This window comes from Strongylocentrotus purpuratus, unplaced genomic scaffold, assembly GCF_000002235.5.
Source record: "Strongylocentrotus purpuratus isolate Spur 01 unplaced genomic scaffold, Spur_5.0 spur5_scaffold_5, whole genome shotgun sequence".
Taxonomy (NCBI): Eukaryota; Metazoa; Echinodermata; class Echinoidea; order Camarodonta; family Strongylocentrotidae; genus Strongylocentrotus; species Strongylocentrotus purpuratus.
In genome coordinates this window covers 28,875,416-28,899,332 of record NW_022145611.1, presented here as the reverse complement: position 1 = coordinate 28,899,332, position 23,917 = coordinate 28,875,416, and the positions used below count along the sequence as shown (strand labels likewise).

General features: G+C 35.9%; 1 protein-coding gene across 2 annotated transcripts in view; it reads left to right on the top strand.

Moving 5' to 3' along the window:
• The window catches only part of LOC582769 (mitogen-activated protein kinase kinase kinase 11), a 65,368-nt gene that overhangs the window by 23,192 nt on the left and 18,259 nt on the right, over positions 1–23,917 (top strand). For both annotated transcript variants that reach the window (XM_782710.5, XM_011677817.2), the window contains exons 3-5: positions 9,686–9,834; positions 20,415–20,590; positions 21,467–21,707. In XM_782710.5, coding sequence (XP_787803.3) covers positions 9,686–9,834; positions 20,415–20,590; positions 21,467–21,707 — 566 coding nt within the window. The remainder of the gene's footprint in view (positions 1–9,685; positions 9,835–20,414; positions 20,591–21,466; positions 21,708–23,917) is intronic.

Here is a 23,917-nt window from a genome sequence, read left to right as displayed (position 1 = left end):
GCATCGCAGAGCTAGCCCCTTGCCATCTCAAAACAACAGGCAGTGTGGAGAGTTATTTTTACCAGGCCAAATTTGATGTGCTCTACTGTATAAACACATGATGCTACTGTGCATGTAGATGCAGGTCGTAGTAGCATGCTATTCAGCACCCGGCACATTTATGGTAATTTTAAAGAATTATTTTTCACCTCTCTCCAGCACTCAACCTTCTCTTTAACTTTGAAATGGATTTTATCGACCTGTAAAATATGGAGGCAAAAAATTCACCTGAATAAGGGATGATAGAGAATAAAAATTTCTAATACATGAAAGAGGCAGCCATTTTTAAAGGGAATTCGACAACAGTCTCATGTTTTCCTATAATTTCTCAAATTCTCAAATTGATCCAAAACAACATCAGAGAATTTATTGCTATTTTCTATTTTAATACCTAATCCGTGCCTTACAGCATGAAACAGGGATCGTAATTAGATTAGTGAGCCCCCTTTCTCAATTCCTATGTTGTTTGCTTCCCCAATGTATTAAATTTGCAATTAAAATGGTCTTATAATATGGCATTCATATTTCCTTACATGGTGACGATCAGCTTACTTCGTGCTCATGGCTGTTTTTTTTTTTTTTTACATCTGTTTGGTTATGTTCAGCCTTATATCCAGAAATCTATCCCATTTTCGGGCAATTTCCAGCTGCTAATGAAATTTACACAAAAAAGATGTTTCTTTTTTATTTATTTTTTCTACGAAGATCGGCTAAGATCAACACATTTAGATACGTACATACAAATTTTATTTTTTTAAACACCCAACACAAAAAGCTAAAACAAGCAAGCAATTGTTGCAATTCTTTGATGTAGCAATTTAAATTGAAATGTACAAGTTTTCGGATCCAGTGTGTTCTTAAAGTTTTTCCAAACCCATTTTGCCATTGAATTGGGTTTTTGTAATGGTAAGTGTAGTTCCTTTTTTCTTTTCAATAAGTGGTTTGTGTCTACTATATCAACACAAGCTTTCTGCAGAAGTACAGAATAGCAAAATTCAGTTGTGTTTTTGTTTTGTTTGATTTAAAAGATTCTAGCTTTTCATCTTTGGAGATCACTCCTTTAGCAAATATTGATTGTTTTACATGTAAATTACCATTGATAGCAAAGACAATGGCAAAAAGTCAAGAAAAAGTAGCTCACTTGTAGCATTTTTTTTTTAGAGGTCACAAAAGGGTTTGAAACATCCATTTTCTGTCAATAAATCCTTCACATGTAAAATAACTGCGTTCAACTAACTTTTATAGAAAACTACTTTACCATCTAAATTTCAATCAATAATTTATTCCACAATGGCTGCAATAATGTGTCTTTATATTTAACTGGATTGTAGAGCATATTCACTCTGTCCAGGCTTTAAATAAATCGGCCCCACAAAATGAACAGGGCGAGGCATCTGTCACGTCACTCATATGCAAATTACCTTAAAAACAAACACAAATAATTACTATTTACAGTGTCTATTTTTACTCCTGTAAGTTTAAGAAAATTACAGGAGCTTTTAACATGTATCGTCCTCAATCCACCGTCGATATAATTATTATACAGTATATCGTCCCCTGTTTAATGCGATCGGGTTTGCCATTCCATAAAAAGTGAAATACTGTAGCTTCTGCTGTAATATTTTGAAATATTTTTTGTTGTGGCTTTGGAAGAATTCTAAAGAAATATACAAATTTGGGTAGTATTAAAGATTTCATAATGTGATCTTGCCGAGTGAAGACAAGTTGCGACAACTCCAAACTCTTAGTAATCTACATGTACAGTACCTGTTTCATTTAACTTAGTCTGTATTAAAATTCAAGTTATAAAAGTTTTCTTCTTTGTTTAATGATATATGAATTCCAAGATATAGTCTGATAACCAGTTTATATTTATATCCATACATAATCTTATAGTATAAGGTCTTAAACAAACAATGTTGCTTTTTTCAATATTGATATTCAACCCTAAAATGTTTGTAAACAAGGCTAAGATCTCAAAGAATTTCCCCATATTTTATTGATCAGCAGACAGATAAATAAGAGTGTCATCTTTGTAATACCAACTCTGATTTCACTTCCGTTTATTTCAATTTCTCTGACCAAAGTACATTGCTTCAGCCTAATATTAAGAATTGCAGCCCTATCTTACACCTCTTAATAAACAAAAAGGTTGTGATGAATAGCCATTGTTTGTAACACAGCTGGAAATATTTTTGTACATTGTATTAATACTAGAAATGAACTCATGTTTAAAACCCATTGCTTTCAACTTACCCGGTAAGCATACATTCAGAAAATTACATTCAGTACAATTAGTCGCTAGATTGACAAGGCTTGATCTGAAACATTATTCTTTGTACAATATTCAAGAATGTCTGTGAATAATCAATAATCTGATATTTTCACCCATGTGCATGTACCTATTCTTTATGAACCCTCTTTGATCACAGCTTATGATTGATTCCCAAACGTTAAAAAAAGTCTATTTGCAAGCATGTTTGCTATAATCTTATACCGGTAATCTGTATGTTATATTATAATAGCATTCTGAGTTTAGTAAAAGATAATGAAGAAGAAAAAAATCTAGATAGAGAATGTCCATACCACAGATGCCTTTACTCTACTTTAATATGTGACAGACAGTTTGTTAAACCATGGACCTACTTCCATGGTTAAACTAACTTGTGAAAAATGTGAAATGGTCTCATGTTGAGTCAAGTTCTACAACAAACATTCACACTGACACAGGCTTGTCTCAAATTTGACTCAATTTTCAGTTGAAGCTTAACTCATTTATTTCATGTCAGAATGTATTTCCTTCTCTATTATGGTTTGTGACTCTGTGTTCAAGAATACAAATTTAAATGATATGCTTATATGAAGTCATAGAAATAATTCCTAAAGAATATCAGCAATACATGTAAGTGACATTCAATTATTTTTGACAGTTTTTCTTTAAAATGAAAAATGGGGTCTTTAAAAGGTATCTGTACGTTTAATCTATCCTATAAGAAGTGCATTCATGCACTTTGTGATCACATTGAAAACATGTTTTGATGCGAAATAATATGAAGCAAATTGTTGTTGTTAGTTCAGTTGAACACTGCAAGCAAGGAATTGGTTATGGTCAGCTTTTTGACATGAATGAGTGCAAAGTACATGCATTGCATATATTTTGTCATTCTATTTGGGGGAGATAGAACAGTAATGTATCTCTTGCTGACTTTATTGCACTTTTGTAATGTTCATCAATCAGCCATTGATTTACAGACATATAGATATACACAAGTACATGATCAAACATATTACATGTATATGCATATATACGGTATACATCGAGAACATACTTTTCATCTTGCAATGTCTGCATACTGATCAGTTGATTAAATCATGGAATTAATTGAACAGATATGAATTATTTATAATAAAATATCAATCGCTGGGATTGTGTTAAATCTGCTTAAATGACAGATCATACTTCACAGAAGGAACTTTGGATAAAACAACATCTCTCAATTATGGTTAGGAATATTTGAAAACATATATGCTATGACTTGGACATCTATTGTGACAGTGTGTTTGAATTGTCTCCTATTCCTGATTCTTTTATCTTAATCAGATAATGCAGTGACAAAGAAAATTCATTCAAATATTCTTCCCTTAGAAGTTTAGACCTGTAATATTCAGAATCTGTACAAAATAATCAAAAATGTACATTTTTCGTTGTTCTCTTGCTTGGTGAAAAAATGCACATATATTGGCCGGGTCCGTTTTTGACAGTCAGTTTTGTTGGGTGAAAGCAACATTAGCAATCGTTACAAACATTATTAAAGCATTTCAAGGCTGACAAAAACAGATCAGATGGTGAAACAAACATCTACATGTACACCCTGGCTGTTAAAGATGATGTACGCTGTATCCAAATGCTATGGACAATCATGTCTTGTGGGTTTTTCTTTATCCTAAGATAATAGGATTCTGTTAAAAGGAAATTATCTTAAGTCTTGCCTTCAATCACTCCGTCAGCTAGCTTCCCAACCCCCTAGAGAACACTCTATATACAATGATGCATTTAGAAAGTCACCATCTCTTCTCTGCATCAGAAAACACAAGACTTGTCTTCACCAGTTGATCAGATTATGTTACTCTACTCAGGAAACCTGCCTGTCCTTTGCCTATCCAAGCTCTTTGATAGAAATTTAGATAGTGACCCCATGAATATTCTGTAAAACATTCAGTACTTGTTTGTACACCTGTAAGTGTAAGATAGTAATCGTATATGTTTTTAAACATAATTTATCAGTGCTAAAAGAAACATTAGAAAGTTAACTAAATGTACAAGTAACAATATAGATGCTTTTAGAACGTGAATACAATTTATGGTTTTAGGCGCAGTGATAGCTGCAATATAAATCCTTGGTGGAAAATCCAATCTTATAGTCAAGAGACCATCCAACAAAGACATGACTCTGTTCACAATCAATGAGAAGATGGATTTTAATCACATTGGGCCAATTCATCTCTCTTAAGTCCCTTTTCCAATTTTGTCAGATATTTGTTTTCTCAAACAACTTTTTTCTTTGGCAGATTTCCAATCACACTTATCAATCGTCACTTTGTAATAAATGAATCCCCAAACCATAGGTGCAGTACTTGTATTTTTCACAAGCAAGAAATACCAGTAATGGAAAATCAAAAGATCATGAAAATGAGCAGTTTTCATTAGGTTTTTGTACATCTCTCTGATGTTTCTTCTTAATTCCCATAAGGTAGAATAAAAAGAATAGTGGTTTAAAGAAGATTAAACATTTGTACAATTAAAAATTGATACAAGATTACCATGAATGTGAATTCAGATTGATTTCTAGTCCTTTTCTATTGTGGCCTACTGTACATGTACGTAGTAGGCACATTGAACAGCTCTTCACACTAACTCTTTTAGCGAGGGGTCTGGATAAAAAAAAATATGTACCAGTATGTATTAATGTGAATGCATGCCCCCTCCCCCCTGTTCCAGTTTCATTTTTGGGGGGTCCAGAGTTAAAATTCGGGGGACCATGTGTACTGGGCCCTTGTTGATGTTGAGCCCTGCATAATAGGTTATCATTTGGAACGAAGGGTTTCTATTCAAGTATTCAGATGTTGTTTTGAGATAAGATAGTGATAAATGCATCTCTGAATGAACAAATATAATGAATAACAAACATTTGTTTTGGCACATCTGCTATTTATATTGGCAAAATTTATTTTATTCATGAATTAATGAAGTCCCTGGGGGAATTTTCGTACTCAGAACTACAAACCACATTACAACGTACATGTAGCTTAAGGGTGCGTTCAATCGAATTTTCGAAGCTAGAATCACAAACATGAATCAAATTCAAAACGCCGTTACAAAAAGCAAGGTCACTGCGGTTTGCGTTCAAGCGATTTTTCATCAACGCTGATTCTAGCTCATTGCGAGCCAAACCACTGCGCATCACACTGCGCAGTATGGCCCAGGAACTTCGGCGCGCGCTTTCTGGAATTGTTTACGGCCGACTGTCGACTGCTGTTTTGAGCATAGATCGCAATAATAAGACAAAGAATGAGAAGGTGATAGAAGGAAGAAACAAAGAATAACATAAGGAAAGACAGAAAGATAAAGTCGATAGAATGATTAAAACAAAGAATAACATAAGAGAAGGTGAAAGAAGGAAGAATCGAAGAATAACATAAGGAAAGACAGAAAGACAGAAAGAGAGAGTGATAGAATGCTTAAAACAAAGAATAACATAAAAGGTGATATAAGGAAAAAACAAAGCATAACATAAGAATAGAAGGAAGAAACAAAGAATAACAAAAGAGAAGGTAATAGAAGGAAAAAACAAAGAATAACATAAAAATAGAAGGAAGAAACAAAGAATAACATAAGGAAAGACAGAAAGAGAATGTGAAAAAAGGAAGGAACAAAGAATGACATAAGGAAGAACAGAAAGAGAAAGTGATAGAATGATTAAAACAAAGAATAACATAAGAGAAGGTAAAAGAAGGAAGAATCAAAGAATAACATAAGGAAAGATAGAAAGAGAAAGTAACAGAATGATTAAAACAAAGAATAACATAAGAGAAAGTGATAGAATTATAAAAACAAAGAATAACATAAGAGAAGATGATAAAAGGAAGAAACAAAGAATAACATAAAGAAAGACAGAAAGAGAAATTGATAGAATGCTTAAAACAAAGAATTACATAAGAAAAGGTGATAGAAGGAAAAAACAAAGAATAACATAAGTATAGAAGGAAGAAACAAAGAATAACATAAGGAAAGACAGAAAGAGCAAATGATAGAATGATGAAAACAAAGAATAACATAAGAAAAGGTGATAGAAGGAAAAAAACAAAGAATAACATAAGAATAGAAGGAAGAAACAAAGAATAACATAAGGAAAGACAGAAAGAGCAAATGATAGAATGATAAAAACAAAGAAAAGGTGATAGAAGGAAAAAAAACAAAGAATAACATAAGAATAGAAGGAAGAAACAAAGAATAACATAAGGAAAGACAGAAAGAAAAAATGATAGAAGGAAAAACAAGGAATAACATAACGGAACAGGCCACGATGGTATAGTGAACGCAAATTGCATGCAAAGCGGGCGCGCGGTTTTTCCCAAACCGGAAGAGGCTTCGTCATACAATCATGATTGAGAACTCCGTCCGTTCAATCGAATTTTAGCGACCGTGATTCTTTTGAATCATGATACAAAACGCATCTTTTTCAGCGTTTCATGTTTGTGTTTTCAAACACGTTTATTTTTACGACCGACGAAAAAATCGCTTGAACGTATTGCGTTTTAAACTAAACGTCTTTAGAAACCGTGATTTTAGGGTGAAAAAGTGTCGATTAAACGCACCCTAAGATTACTGGCAGTTATAGGGCGCGTTCATGCTTGATTTTGACGGCCAGAATCAGGCATCTGTTACGCGTTTAGTTTAAAACACGATTGCGTTCATGCTCACTTTTGTAGAATCACCGAAAAAAAGCGATCATGATCGCCGATGGTAAACTCACAAAAAGATGCGTTTACAATTTGTAAACGCGTTTAAATGGGGTCAACGCACTGACCTCAAGTGGGTCTACGTAGCATGCACAGTGAAGGTTTGCGAATCCAGCTGGAAGACCAATTAAGGCCACACACGGAGAATTGCCTGGGGAGCCAGAGAAGAGCCAGAGAAGTAAGCATGAACACTACATCGTGGAACTGCGATCACGATGAGCGTTTACGATGAGCGTTTCAGATCGCTCATTCTGCCTTCAAAATTTAAGCATGAACGCAGCCATAGAGACTTAGAGTCGTAGAGCTTAATGGCATCAATAGTCATTGAGTTCGTGCATTAGCATCGTAAGCTTTTAAATATCCAGTCAATTGATACCTTGTCAGTTCCATCAGTTGCTTGATTCCTGATGAATAATTCTAATTTTCTATCCCTCGTCTTGTAATCTTGTTAAACAGGGAATCAATGAATCCAACCTGGCAACGTAGGCGTTACACCAGCTATACAGACACTTGTACATGTACAGTTTATAAATGCAAGGGTACATTCAATGATTTTAGGAAAGGGGGAGGGGGCACCATTCTGAAATTTTAATTACAAAGCATAATAATTGTCATGACCTTATTGGGGTGACTTTTGAGTTTTAAAAATGGAGCAGAAGGGCATATTTTGGGGTTAATTCTGAATTTATACTTTCGTGTACAATATATGCTACTTGGGTCTGAAAGGGGGAGGGGCTTGGGTAGGTTTTGCCCCTCCCCCACCCTCGTTAGCTAAGTCTTTATGTGTCATGCTGATATTCAATTTTATACAGAAATGCATGTTGCCTAAAAATATATTTGGATTGATGTCTGTGCGTATTCAATGAAGCAATTATCCATGGTTGTGTCGGTTTGTGAAATGATAGTTGTCTTTGGCTTTATTCTGGATCAATGCTCATTATATGCATGAAAGTAATAGATCAAATAGATGCAATTAACAGTACATGTAGTACATGGGTACTAAAGAGACTAAAGACAAATTAAAGATTGAAATATTTGTTAAAGGGATTGTCGTGTCATTGGCAGAACAAGTACATGTAAGTATCTTTAAATTTCTGGAAATTAAATCTGATATATTTTGGAAATTAATCATAATTAATATTCTGAACTCCCTTTATGTGACCCTGCCTTCAGATTAGACTACAATGTGTTCAGACTCCTACAATATGTATATTGTTTGTATCACTATAAAAGAATTGTAGCGAAATGATAAGAAAATAACAAAATGGGAGAAATTTAAGGCAAAGCAACTTTGGTGTAAAATAATATGAGATGGATTTCTTCAACAACATAACATAGCCTGACATAAGATTCAAGAATAAAAGCGATGATAGAGGATAAATAAGCACTGTATACATTTACCTGACAAGGAAAAACTGACATGTCATTCATGTAGATTTAGTCGTACGTGTCGTGAGAGAAAATCTTGCGGTTGGGCAGTTCAGTAGAACAGGCAGTGCAAATCTAATTTGAATCACGAAAAGGCATGCTCAGAGCAAGCGCATCACAAAAATAGCTTACTGTAAACATTTCAATCAAATGGACGGCACTCTTTAAGTAGAAGAAGAGAGAAAAAAAGGAGGATTCGCGAGATTGGAAATATGACCTGGTCACTGCACTTACATTGAATATGGAGATGGGCACCAGTACAATGGCCAACAGTCGAGTAGAATTTTTCCTAACATGCGAATGTTTGCTTGCTCTCGATTTTTTTTTTCATGACACTTTTTTTTCTTCTTCACAGCCATTTATATTTTGCCCACAGTCTACACCGGCCCCCTAATATTTTCTCTCAATGTATGTACTATGTATGTTATGTATGTGAATTGGAAATTTGTGTGGTCAACAAGGATTTGTTTAAAAGGTTTTGTGAGTGTGTGGTATACTTTATGGATGTTGCAGATGCAATCTGAATGTTCTGATTCTTGTTGAACTTTTAAGTTTGGTGCTTTTTTAAAATTTCCTTTTATCTTTTGATTGTGCATTATCTGTCAACATGTGTTATGTATTATGTTGAATGTGAAAGAATGATGAATTTAAACGTAGTTTTGTATTTAATCTTTAGTGTTAGTGGGTGGACAGAATGGCAACATTTGATTTTTTTTTCTCCAGAAAATAACCTACAGAAAACTTGCCCATGAACATGCTTACAAATGGCAGGCACATAATCCTACATCAGTTTCTATTTTCTAACCTGTCATGTATATTCATTTGACAGTTGGAGTGTAAACATTGTATATTCTAATGAGTGAATATATATGTTTTTCATATGTGTCCCCTGTGAATTCTTGAGGTGTGCTTAATGATTTGTAGCTGATTGGCACATTAAAGACTCCTAAGAGTTGTTTGCTGGAATAATAAAAGCATTCTTGATTATTTTGTAATATTGAAGGGAAAAAAAGTCATGAATTCTCAATATTTGATTTCCACAAGGTAAATATATGGTGGGGCAGTAGTGTGAGCAAGGCTATGGTATAAATGTCAATGTGTCAATCGTTCACAATTTATTTACAGATATGTCACGATGATCATCTCCAGAGTTTTCATAATATTGATTTTCTTGTTTATTTTCTTGTGACATTTACAGCTTTGGGATCCTGTTATGGGAGCTACTGACGGGAGAGGTCCCTTACAAAGGTATTGACACTCTGGCTGTAGCGTATGGCATCGCTGTCAACAAACTCACACTCCCTATTCCATCAACATGCCCAGAAATCTTCTCAAAAATGCTGTTAGGTAGGTATCTATTTTTGCTTTTTCTTCATCATCTTATTTAAGATATCCATCAAATTCAAGATTGCTATCCATGTTTTATTAATGGTTCCTTTTTATGGAAATCATCTTGAAATTTGTCATGTTCTCTACCTCTCTTCCATTTCTCTTATCTTTTTGCCTTTGTCACCACAATGATTCTACTTCCTTTCTTTCCTCTTTCATTATCTACATCATAATTATTTTGGGTTTTATTCCATCTATTGCTCTTTCAGCCTTGTTCTCTTACTTTCTCTTTTATCAGACAAGTGTAAGATTATTCATCGTGGCCTTTGAAGGCTATTGCCCAAAGTGATTTTAGATTCTGTGATGTATTATTCAGCAGCCAGTAGCTCTAATGTTTCTCCGAAGCCGAGTTGTCCTTGTTGCCGTGTGACATCAGTAGTCACGCTTAATGTCAGGCTTAGAGCTGCCAGTTTGTAAGTAATGTGCTTACAATGTTCATCTAAATCGGTGGAGATTTCCCCGGCGCACATCCAAATGTATGCATCGCCAATTAAGTTTGGCAATTCAGGCATCACTTCTCATTTTTAGGCCTCTAATCTGAGTCATACTGATGGTCTATTTCCATGGATGTCTTTAGTGTGGAGCCCTTCTATGAGATTGATAGGGGACCAGGGGAAGGAGATGTGAAATAAGGAGAGGCAACAGAAGAAATAGAAAGGAGAGATGTGAAATAAGGGAGAGGCAGCAGAAGAAATGGAGAAATAGAAAGGAGAGGAGATGTGTAATAAGGGAGAGGCAACAGAAGAGATGAAGAAATAGAAAGGAGAGGAGATGTGAAATAAGGGAGAGGCAACAGAAGAGATGGAGAAATAGAAAGGAGAGGAGATGTGAAATAAGGGAGAGGCAACAGAAGAGATGAAGAAATAGAAAGGAGAGGAGATGTGTAATAAGGGAGAGACAACAGAAGAGATGGAGAAATAGAAAGGAGAGGAGATGTGAAATAAGGGAGAGGCAACAGAAGAGATGGAGAAATAGAAAGGAGAGGAGATGTGAAATAAGGGAGAGGCAACAGAAGAGATGGGGAATAGAAAGGAGAGGAGATGTGTAATAAGGGAGAGACAACAGAAGAGATGGAGAAATAGAAAGGAGAGGAGATGTGAAATAAGGGAGAGGCAACAGAAGAGATGGAGAAATAGAAAGGAGAGGAGATGTGAAATAAGGGAGAGGCAACAGAAGAGATGGGGAATAGAAAGGAGAGGAGATGTGAAATAAGGGAGAGGCAACAGAAGAGATGGAGAACTAAGAAGGAGAGGAGATGTGAAATAAGGGAGAGACAACAGAAGAGATGGAGAACTAAGAAGGAGAGGAGATGTGAAATAAGGGAGAGACAACAGAAGAGATGGAGAAATAGAAAGGAGAGGAGATGTGAAATAAGGTAGAGACAACAGAAGAGATGGAGAAATAGAAAGGAGAGGAGATGTGAAATAAGGGAGAGGCAACAGAAGAGATGGAGAAATAGAAAGGAGAGGAGATGTGAAATAAGGGAGAGGCAACAGAAGAGATGGAGAAATAGAAAGGAGAGGAGATGTGAAATAAGGGAGAGGCAACAGAAGAGATGAAGAAATAGAAAGGAGAGGAGATGTGAAATAAGGGAGAGGCAACAGAAGAGATGGAGAAATAGAAAGGAGAGGAGATGTGAAATAAGGGAGAGGCAACAGAAGAGATGGAGAAATAGAAAGGAGAGGAGATGTGAAATAAGGGAGAGGCAACAGAAGAGATGGAGAAATAGAAAGGAGAGGAGATGTGAAATAAGGAAGAGGCAACAGAAGAGATGGAAAAATAGAAAGGAGAGGAGATGTGAAATAAGGGAGGCAACAGAATGGATATAGAGAAGAACACAAGGAAGATAAAGAAGTTTGCATCTTGCAAGAGGAAGCTTTTTAAGGTGGAGAAAGGATGAATTAAAGAAAAAGATAATAACAATAAAATCATTAGAAGTAAGAATAGGAAGCTATTCCAGATAGTTTGAGAAGAAACTGGAAGAAGGAAACAAAAGCAGAGTGAATGAAAATGATCATGAAAAACAAATAATATTATATATTTTTTTTAAATTCATAATTTTAATTGAATTCCAGCTCTTTCTATAACAAATGCAGTGATTAACATGGCGTTGATTGGAAATAATCTTTTCCACAAATCTATTCATATTTATGACTTGAAGATAATTTAGAAATAAAATCTATAACATTGTTTCAAAGAACTCAAATCATTTCTTACACATCTTTAATGTCTTAAATAATTTAACGTGGTTTAATTTTAGTACTTCAGAATTGGGAGCGGATAAATTAAATTGCATTTTGCATCTCAATCATGAGTCTGTTCTATTCTCTCATGGAGATCTTGATAACACATTGTTGGAACAGAACAGCTACTATTTCATTTGCTAAATAAAATTAAGTACCAGTCAGAATGCCAATTAATTTTTCATTTTATATCTGCACTGTACAAGTCATCTTTAATGATTTATCATTTGATACGAATCGTAAGGTGCTCATGAAGAGTCTGCATTCTCTGATTGCCTGAATTTGGACAAGCGATATCCTTTAAAGACTTTAAGTTTGGGATGATTGCAAAACTCAAGCTGGTAGCCTCAGGCCAAACAGCAGCATACTGATTATGATCATGGAATATGATCCAGTCATGTTCCCATGTATGATAGTAATCATATCCTCCAGTTATGTATTCAGCCTCGTATTCAATGGCTTACCCGGGACTTGTTGGCGGATGTGTGAAATATCATATTAGCATTACAAATACCTGTGTTTGTCATCTGTGGATAGGAGGAATGAGATGCTCAATGATGGCTGATTGGGTACTGCAAGCAAACATTTTACTTTTTGCATGCATGTAGTCGGGGAAGTAAATCATAAGATTTCTTGCTCTTTCCTCTTGATGTGTTCTGTTTTGTTTGATTCATTTAGTTTGGAGTATTGAGTACAAGCTTAAAAGTGATCATTGCAGATTGTCTTGAATCGTTTTTCCTTTGTCCAACGTTTATTTCTAAATTGTTCCACTGATGGTTCAGTGTGGGAATTAAAAGTTGATTTACCATATGGGGAAGGTGACATTACTTGCCCTTCTGACACCTATCAGGACATTGGACAAGTGATCCTGACATAGCATCTTACAAGGACTTCACTGTATGAAGCACTGACAAATAAACTTGACCTCAAAGAGGAGTCCAGTACGTATCTTCCATTATCTTTGAGAGCATCTGGCTAACCCGAGCGTCACTCGCTTTCATCATCATGATCGTCATCTCTCATCATACCCGATGCTCCGGATGGACGAGACTGGTTATGAATCTCATCATCCGGACACAGTATTCACTCCAGAGTGTCATCTAGGGATGAATATTTCATCTGGGATGAAGGCACCGGCAGAGAGATGCATGATGCAGTCAAGAATTTTAGCAGATCCTCACAAACCTAGTGTTGTTTATGTATTTCCAACTAGGCGAGGAACTGTAATGTAATAGAGCTTGAAACGTTAGAGTATGCAGCAGACGGTCACCAGCTACGATTAGCCCATATTCTCGGCCGATTTGGAGACTTGAACTTGATGTGGTTGCAAATTTGCATCGGTTTGGAAAGAAATGATAGAGAAAGGAAATACAGCCTGCCTGGCAGGTATAAGAGGTCGATATATGACGTTGACTTTGAGAGAAACAGACACTGTAATGTGCACCGATGATGTAAGTTGGTAAGGCAGGAGAGATATCAGTGGATAACCCACTGGCGTCCTAACTGCCTCTCTACTCCCAAACCACCCCCTCATCCCCCCCCCCAAAGGGAAATGAGAGATGAAACCAAAAAAAAAAAAAGACCCCAAAAAAGGAGGAAGAAAAGAACATGAAATGTCATGCAGACTTACATCCTTATAAGCATGAAATTACAGATGTGAGGACAGTGATGACTGATGTGCTTATGTTCTTAGACGAAATCATGATAGGAAATAACTGCACTTATACCCCCTCCCCCCAAAAAAACAACAACAAAAAACAACAAAAAACACAACAACAAACAAACAAACATATGCATTTAACCTTATTGTGATTACTTTATGCTCCAACTCCTCATTTATAGAAAAACAGACAACAAACAAATGAAACTGCATTCTATATTGAACATTAAGCAAAGTAGTTACTTATTTAGGCGAGGCGTCAAAAATAAATATACCAGCCAGCGGCAGCTAACTGCACTTGTGCGTCCTGGCTGCATTTTTTAAATTAGCTCAGCCGGCTACCGCTGGCGGTAGGACCCTCAATTAACTCACGATGTCATCATAATGGTCTCCGAACAAAAGCATGCGCCGGCTGCCGCCTTTCGAATGGAAACCGAGCCTCAGATCCCAGCCTGGCGCAAGCCGGCTGGGCTAATAAGTGAAAAATAATTGCCCCAGCCAGGCTTCGGCCGTAATTGCAGCCTCGATGCGCCAATACGTGAGGCGGCAGCCTGCTGGTATCGATATTTTTGACGCCTCGCCTTAAGCATTTCAACACTTGTAGGAACATGTTTCAAATATATACCATCATTGATGTGTCAGGTGATAATAACAATAAAAATAATAATTGGATTAATGGCAGGACAATAATTGTATTGATAAAATTATTACCATCTTCAATATTCACATTCTATCAAACCATACATGAACATGAACACTTAACACCCATTTAGACACAAGATGGTAAACCAAAAACCACAGGGGCAAAAAATAATGAGATTCTTAACCTAGTGCGAGTCACCAATCTGTATGCAACAACACACAAATAAGTGGGTATGCATAGGGGCCTATTTGCTCGGCCATTTTTTTAATAAAAAACCACAACATTGCATTTTGCTTTTCGTTTACAGTGATGCGATTATTTTACCATGTCATGATGGTATGGACCTTGAGACATATATATTTTTTTGAATGCTATAGAAACTGCATGCACATATTCATGCAGTGCATCTGTGAAACACCATTCCATATTTTTCCTGGCTTAGATTAGATTTTATGCAAGTATATTTTGATTTGATTGAGACATGTTGCAGATATCGAAGCCTTGAAGAAATAAAATCATGATGTTGGTGTTGTTTGTGATCATAATTATCGTCGCTGTTTTCACGAAGTGACGGTAGTGAAAAAAAATTGCATTCACTTTGCGTTACGATTTTTCTCGCTACCGTCACTTCGTGAAAACAAGGACGTTATGTGTGCTGTGCCAAGGGAAATTCACATGCGGACTGAAAGAAATTCGTCCTGGGCATTTAATTATTATGTCGGAAGATATGTGTTGAGTGGAAATGAAAGACTTGTTTTGGATGACACACGATATGGATTTTCATGGTAAGCAACTCGTAATGGATTGAAAACAAAACGTGATGCCGTAAGTGGTAACACAAAAAAAAGGAATGAAAGAGTAAGAGAGAGTAGGAGATGGAGAGAGAGAATGTGAGAAATATCAAGATAGAGAGAGAGAGAGAGGGAGAGAGAGAGAGAGAGAGAAACAGAGGGGGTGGGAATAAATGCAAGTTGATTAAAAAATGCCATAATAGAGGGAGATAGGAAGAACAGCAGAAAGGAACCAAGGAAAGGGGGCAGAGAGAGAAAGAGAGAGAGGGAGAATATAGATTTATAGAAATGTAAAGTGACAGTGGTGTGAAAAATACTCCTTATAGTTGAGTGGAACTTTTATTTTTAGTGTCCTTACAGAAATTTTATGTTTGATATATTCAATAGAGCTGGATTTTTCAGAGCTTTTTTGGCACTTAGCAGAGCAATAAATACTCTCCGCTTCTGTGTAATTTCCACTGATATACAGAGAGACATATGAAGGAAGACGGTACGATAGTATAAAAAAAAGTGAAGGGAATTGAGATAGTAGAAAACAGAGGAAATATTCTTTACGGAATAGACATCTCAGTTGAGTTTGAGAGCGGATTGTATTTCCAATGGCTTCTTCTTCTTGCAGTCGGTCATGGAAGGCATCAGTCTTGCTAGTCTGACTACAAGCATTTTTTCAGTTACGATATTCATGAATTCCATCAAAATAGTACGATTGGATTACATTATGAAGGAAAATTTATAGAGGTTGTCACTTGAATTTGGGTCATCAATGATGTTGTTTTTATCATATCTAGTGACAGAAACACATCGCCTGCCCCCCTCAGACTGTTCACTAGATGTAATCTAAATAAACATATCTATCACACACTAGTATGTTTAAAATTATCCCATGATATAAATGTTTTAGATTTCTTTGCAGGTTTATTCATTTATTACCATATCATGATGAAATGACAACCAGCTTCCAACACCATGTTACATTCCTCATTCAAATGCAATTTCAAGAACATTTCTTCCTGTAGCATGCAAACAAGTTGTTTTAAATTGAAAACAATTGATATTAGGTATATTACCACAAGTGGTACATGCCTTCAAATTTATAGTAAAGTTTGACTTAGTTCTGGCACTTTGTACTCATGAACTCTATGAAAATCCATGCCATAATAGCAAACATATTTGTTATTTGATTTGTAGATACACATGTATATGGCAAGCCAGTAAACTATCTATCTGCAGCCTACTTCACCCACCTGTTTGTTTGTAACAGAGATAACATGAACTATTAATTGAGCTATCACTCCCCTATCATTGAAAACTCCTCTCACTAAATGCTATCGATTTTGCGAAGCTTGGAAATATACAGCTCATCTTAAAATCCATTTTCTGAAGGGTGGAACTCACACCTTCTCTCCTCGTTAGATAGCTTTCGTCCCGCATCCATACACCTGCTACTGTACGTAGGTAGCATTCCATGCAAGTTCATCTCAGGTGAAATAGACATTGGGTCGGTCGTGCAGCCCTACATCTCTGATGCAAAGATAGTCTCAGACACCAAACGCTTCTTTGGAAATTTGATGGGACTGTTTTGGGCATAGTTTGTATTACATGTATTGCAATTGAGCAAAATTTTTAGATTTTTTCTTTGATTCCGAACAAGTTCATATCAGGTTCCCTACTTCTGTAAAATGCTAATGAAAAGATAGTCTCACCCTGGAAGTACAATATGAATGTCTTATTTCAATTGGGGAAGGGGAGGGTTGCCTAGGATATGAAATTGTAATTTGTAAAGTGAAAATGATATCTAAGTTGAGAAGAAAAAAAAGTTTCTGTCCATCTTCTGAATTATCTTTGTATTGGTTACTTATTAAATGAAACATTCTATCTGATTGTTTTATTTTTTATTCAGATGAAATGATGTCTAGATTTTTAGGACAGATAGAAATAAAAGAAATACAGAGGGATTGAATTATCAGATAAAAAATACCATCGAGCTCTTAGAGATCCATATGGATAATTGAAAATGTCCAAGGTACATAACCATTTCAAATTGTATGCACAGTACAATGTAATGATTCCCTTTCAAGGAAAGTTATCAATACAATCAAGAGCCAATCACCAATTCAACTCAACTCGCACAGGTAGTATCCCTTGCTAGCTGAAATTGGCATTTGGACGTACATGCCTGGTATTTAGAAAGGTCATCCCTTGACCACTGCAGGCCATCAGTGGTACTGATCCGCTAAACGAGAATGCCAAAGACTTCTCACAGCTTTGGTGAATTTTAATTAAAATTTTATGCACTTCAATCTATTTTCATTTTCCTTTATTATAAGTTTGACAAGATTAGGGTTTACTCTATTATTTGTTTGAATTGAAAAGGGGACAATCAGGTTAGGTTTTTAGAGAAATCAATTGCTATTTTCATAATACATTTCTGCTCTAAATTGTCTAAAGCAGCAGAGTTTGCAAATAATCGTGTCTGATAGAAAGGGACATGCACATATACACATGAAGTCTTATCCTGTTTGTAATAATTAAGCATTAAGGAAATTACCCTTTTGCATAACATGTTCATTGCCAAAAAGTGGAAAATAATATCCTGTGACATACCTAATGCTCAATAGCTTTGTGTTTACAGTTTGTAAAACACAATGCGAGTATAGAACTATTTGACCCATAGTCAATGTTGATCAACAGAGCAATATCACAAATAAAAATCAAATTATCTTTCGGTTGCCGTGATGTAACTCAAACAAACATACAGAAATTCTGATAAAATTGGAATCATGTTCTACCATGCTGCTGCAAAAATTTCATCCCTACTTCCAAGGAGCAGGAATTCAATTATGTGCCAGGATAATTCATTTATGATATTACATTCAAGCAATTCATGCTAGTTGTATAGAATTTCTTGTTACAATTTCCAGTTTATGTGTTGCTTAGTGCTGCAAAATGCAATATAATATTCCTATCTTGAAAGCAAATCTATATTTGGGGGTATGAGTTTTTGTTCTTAGTTTAACAAGCAAACCAGAACAACCACCCTCCCACACTATCCAGGAGAGCTTTATTTTAAAGGATATATTTCATATTTTGGTGATCGTGGACAGTTCTTGTTAAAATAATAATAAAATAATTTTTCTACATTTCAATTAGGTGTATGTTTCCTTGTGTGACTATGGTAAATGATGGTGGATTAGCTAGAATGCAGTGTTCCATATTGAAGTTTACTAGCAGTTGAACTTTTGACATTTGGATGTATTATGTAGGAAGTAGGATACTTGGCCTTGCTTTGGGCATGACTATTAAACTACATTAGGATTAATGTATGTGTGCATTGGTAATAGATCTTCCACCGACCTCGATCCCATTTCTCCCACATCCCAAATCCCCATTGATATCTCGTTATCAAAGATTCACATCTTCAAGATTAAGCGTTTTCCTGGATACATGGAAAACATCTTAAATTTGTGTTTTGCAGTCATCAAATTGTAGAGAACAATTTTTATGTAGCAGTAGCTGTTTGTAAAAAATCTAGAATAACATATTTGTAGCATACGTTTTTATATATAAACAGTCTTCTATATTTCCAGTCATCTACAATTGCAACTTCGTCCCTATTCTCAACTCTTCTAAGACACCAGTGATAGAAACACCCTTGGGCATTCAGTGATGAAGCTCTAGAAAAGCTGAAGAAGAGCTCTAGTAAAAAATAACAAATGCCTAACATACATGAAGGGACTTTGAGAATCTCATCTATTTGTTTTTATCCAAACATTTGTTGTCGATTTAAATTTTGTGTGTAAATAAACCCTTACCCTTCTCTTCTATTTCTATCCTTGCACTTGACCCCTGCCCTTTCAAGTATTCCATATTGTATCCGAACCATTTGTGTTGCATCATTCTTTGAAATGTGAATATCCCCTTATCTCCTCAACCTTTTCTCAACTCTTTCACATTTACCTGTTCACATGGCTCGCTCATTGATCAAATGACCCATCTTTGGAATAATACCCCAACATTTTTTTCTAGCATCAATCTGTGAATGTGAAGACACCCCTTTCTCTCTTTAACATTTTCTCAGCTCTTTTCACATTTTCTGTTCACTTGACTCGGTCATTGATCAAATGACCCACCTTTGGATTAAAACTCTTAACATTTTTTTCTAGCATCATTCTTTTAAATGGAAGACACCTTATCTTCTCAACCTTTTCTCAAATGTTTCACATTTATCCCAGCACTTGACATGCCTATTTATCAAATGACTGAATAGTACATTAACATTTTATTCTAGCATCATTCTTTGAAATGTGAATACCCCCTTTCTCTCTTCAACTCACCCATCTTCATCTCCTGCTCTCATACTCCTCCGATCTTGATTGATTTCTCTAGCTACTTTTCATCGTACATCGAGGTATCCATTTCTTAATATTGGAGTTGCATGAAGATTTGAGAGTGGTTGGGACAGGTTCACCCTCCAAATGTCATACGTATTCCACTCCTCAATTTAGCTCAATTTACTCTCCTAGATCTGCGTAAGATGCGAAAGATACATTATGTGGATTACACTTTAGTATAGTCTGTTTTCAGCGAGGCCAAGAACAGGTACAAAAGTAGGAGTGGGAGCGAGAAAGTTAAGATAAAAAGCTATATAGAGAGACAAAGAGAGAAAAATGAATTGCAAGGGTAATGCAATAGGGAGTATTATAGAATTGACTACCGGCAGCTTCCTGGGAATAGTTTAAACTTGTAAGAAATTTTGGCTTGCTCCCAGTAAATAAAGACTGTGTGTTCAATCTTGTAATAAAAAGAGTCAGAAAAGATCTTGGAACCAGCGGTATTTGAACCATACATCTACTGCTTGCCGGACAGTGATTCTACTACCAGGCGTTTACTGGTTCTTGGCACAGTCACAATGAACTGGGAACAAATACCTCAGTTCTCCCAATATAGAATTGAGTTGCTTGTATGGATGGGAAGGGGGTATGTCTTAAAAGAGAATATGACTTGAAGTGAAATATCTGCCTTCCTTTTAAACAAATATGTACTGGTACATGTAAGTGGTTTTAATTATATGTCCTTCATCGAATGGTTCATTTCTAATATATATCGACTTTTTTGATTTATTCCTCATGTTCCCATTCAAAATCAAATCGTTGCAAGATACCCGCTCACTCTGTTTCTACCCTATATTTTACCCCTTTCAGACTGCTGGAACTACGACCCCCATGAAAGGCCGACGTTCAGTGAGATCATGCAGCAGCTCAAAGACATCTCTGAGTCTCCGTTCATCAACACGCCTCAGGACTCCTTCCATATCATGCAGCAGGACTGGAAGGAAGAGATTCAAGAGATGTTTGATGAACTCAGGGTCAAGGAAAAGGTTTGTCATAAAGAAGTAAAACATTTATCTGTAAAGGAATCAAATTAGGAGGGTATTTTAAGCTATTTGAAGAAGAAAGAAATGACATTGCCGATTTGATTCAGGAGATGTTTGATAAAGGGTCATAGAAAGGAGTTAACATTTGTCATAATTTGTCCATATAGGGTTGAAAAGAAGGAGGGCATTTGATGGCATTTGAAGGATCGCGAAGGCTTTACAACAAGTCACTGGTAGGATTATTCCGATTATAGGCTGAAATTTAACATTTCCCATTTCTTCTGATAAACTTCTCATTGATCATAATTCCACTCTTTTCTCCTTATGCTTTCAGTGTTTTCTTCTTTGTAAGCAAATATTGAATGATAACTAAATGGATAGTTGCTGAAGGGTACTCATACTACACGTTATGATGATTAGAATCAACAGGACTCGATCACTTTTACCAAGATATATTATTGTGTGAATTGTCTATACTATACTTGTTTCAATATGTATTTATGGATGTACTGCATTGATGATACCTGAGATTTCCAATATTACAATCACAACATTTGCAAAAAAATAAATGAATACATTCAGATAAATAAAATGCTCAAATATGATAGGATGTGTCCTTTCTATGCATTTCACTTGGTTGACAGTTTATCAGTCAACAAATGTTACACATTCTTGATGTAGAATTGCAAGATCCAAAGTTGGACATTTTCATTTGTTAGATAGATAAGTTTCTGTTTATATTGTTCAATTTCGGCTTTCTGTTTCATTCTTGCATTTTAATCTGATGAGTGCAAGATGAAAAGCTTAAGTATGGCTCTTTTCAACGCGATTCTCAGATAGAAAATTTAATAAGAGATAATGCTATGATGATACCTGCAGGAGCTGAGGACGAGAGAGGATGAGCTATCCCAGGCTGAGATCCAGCAGAAGCTCCATGCTGCCCTGCTGAAGAGGAGGGAGCAGGATCTGGCGGAGAGGGAGATCGAGCTCCTGGAGAGGGAACTCAACCTGGTAATCACACAGCAGCAGCAGGACGAGAAACCAGTCCCTAAGAAGAGGCACGGCAAGATCAAGGCTAACAAGCTTAGACGCAGCAACAAACGCATCAGTACTCCTCAAGGTAACTATGTGTAGATGTAGAAGGGTAGTACCCCAGTGATACCCTCAAACTGACTGATAATCATGGCCATTCAGCTTACCGTAATTAACGGTGTATAAACCGCACCTTTTTGCCGCCGAAAAAAATTCAAAGTCGGGGGTGCGGTTTATACACGGTACATCGATTTATGCCCCTCCACCTGGTGCTATGCCTGGCAATGTCTCCCAGCTCAGTAATTGATGTGTTAAATCACCACTCGTAAACTATAACAGCAGTCAATTTGTCTGTCATCTTGGTTTGAAAGTAATCTTTCTGATAGATCTCAATATGTAGTTTATAATAATAATTCCTCCAATTTTTCTTCTATTACACGGCGTACCACAAGGTTCTATCCTAGGTCCTCTACTGTTTTTTAATTTACATTAATGATCTTACACATTCAGCTGTACCTCGCAGTTAAATGAAAGGCCTTCCCGCATGTTTTTTTTAAACACGGACCTGGCTTGCTGCCGACAAAGTCGGCGAATACACGAGGGCGGTTTATAAACCATACAACATGTCGTAAAAATCATACCCAACCTGTGATGTCACACATCTCAGCAGTGTTCAGAGAGCTCCTCAGATGCTATGCCGGGGCTGTATATAAGCGTTTTGTAATTGATAATAATCATTACTTTGAATGTTTCCAAGCATTGAATTTTTATAAAATTGCAATAATGAAAATTAAGTTTTTTTTAAAAATCTTCGCACAGCTACTTTGAAAAATAACATAACGCTTACAAAATCACAGTATGGGAAGAGAAACATAAAAGTCATTAAATAGGTAAAATAATATTATATTACTTAGAAAAGAAGTATGTTTAAAGGGATCTTTCGAAAGTGGCAAGACAGTACATACTTCCAATATCATATAGAATCGTGAAGGAATTCCATCGTGGGGGGGGGGGGGGGACAAAATAAGGTTGAACAATAAATTCATTTTGTGTACAACAATAACCAACCAGGAACTGAATTTTTGCATTAAAAGGAAGTGGTGGGTCTTAGGATTGAACCCTCTATAGTAAATATTTGAGTCTTCATGTCAATACTGTAGAACTAGATAGGCTTCCGGTATGTGTATAGTGATTTCAGCAAATCATGTACTTAAAGGAAACCTCACCCCAAGAAATAAATTTACTTATTTTGAGAGATTCATTTTATTCTTGCCCATTAATCTACAAGATTCCACACCGAGGTGTATGAGAGAGGCATAAAGCAAGAATAATGTACAGTTTTTCAGCATGACATGGGCATCACCATTTTCTTGATAACGTGACGTAATATGAGAATCATATTCAAATTTATGGATGCTTCCTTCACAGGTGTGTGTGGGGTAATGAAGCATTTCATTCACCTGTTATTATCCTTTGTACTACAATTGCCAGAAGACAACTTGCATTAATAAGTTGGTGCTCTTCTGGGATGAAGGTTTCCTAATGAATGTAATAGATTTATCAACTGCTATATTTTAGTATTTTAAAATGAATTAGTTACAATTAGTCCCCTGTTATATTCTTTTCTCAGCTATAATTGTACCCCATTGAAAAGTAAAAGAATTTGTTACTGTTTTAAAAAGTCTTCAAGAAAATGGCTGCGCCCCTGTCATGCTAAAAGGCATTACATCATGCCAAGAATTATCTTCATTTATATATCTCTTTTCTATTTTCGTAAGGAATTATGTATATCAAAGGGCAGGAATACATCTCATGTTTTCAGAATACCTGCACTTATTCTTTGGAGGTGAGGTTTCCTTTAATAATCTTGACTAAAGAGAGTTAGGAAGCCACTTTGAAAGAATTTTCATATGTACTTATTTAAATCATGTGGTTAGCACAGTTGGAATTTACAGTAATTTGGCCCTGCATGCAAAAGTTTTTCATATCAGAGTCAGCAAACTTTTGGGACAACTGTGCCACCATCCAAAGGCAAAGCTATTGTGTTATCCTCTCCTTTGTAGGTTAGGTTTCAACAGTTTTTTTATTATGATTTTTCTGTTTGCCTTTCATGGTGAAGGAAAACATTATAATACATATTATTATGTTGTCAGATTTATAGTGTAGGGAGAATTTTCTTAAAAAGACAACACTTCTTCCCATGGGGGGGGGGGGGGGGGTGTCCAGTAAGGAGCACAACATCAAGGTTTAATAATTTGGTAATTTAGATCTGAATAACAAGTATGTACATCGCAAATA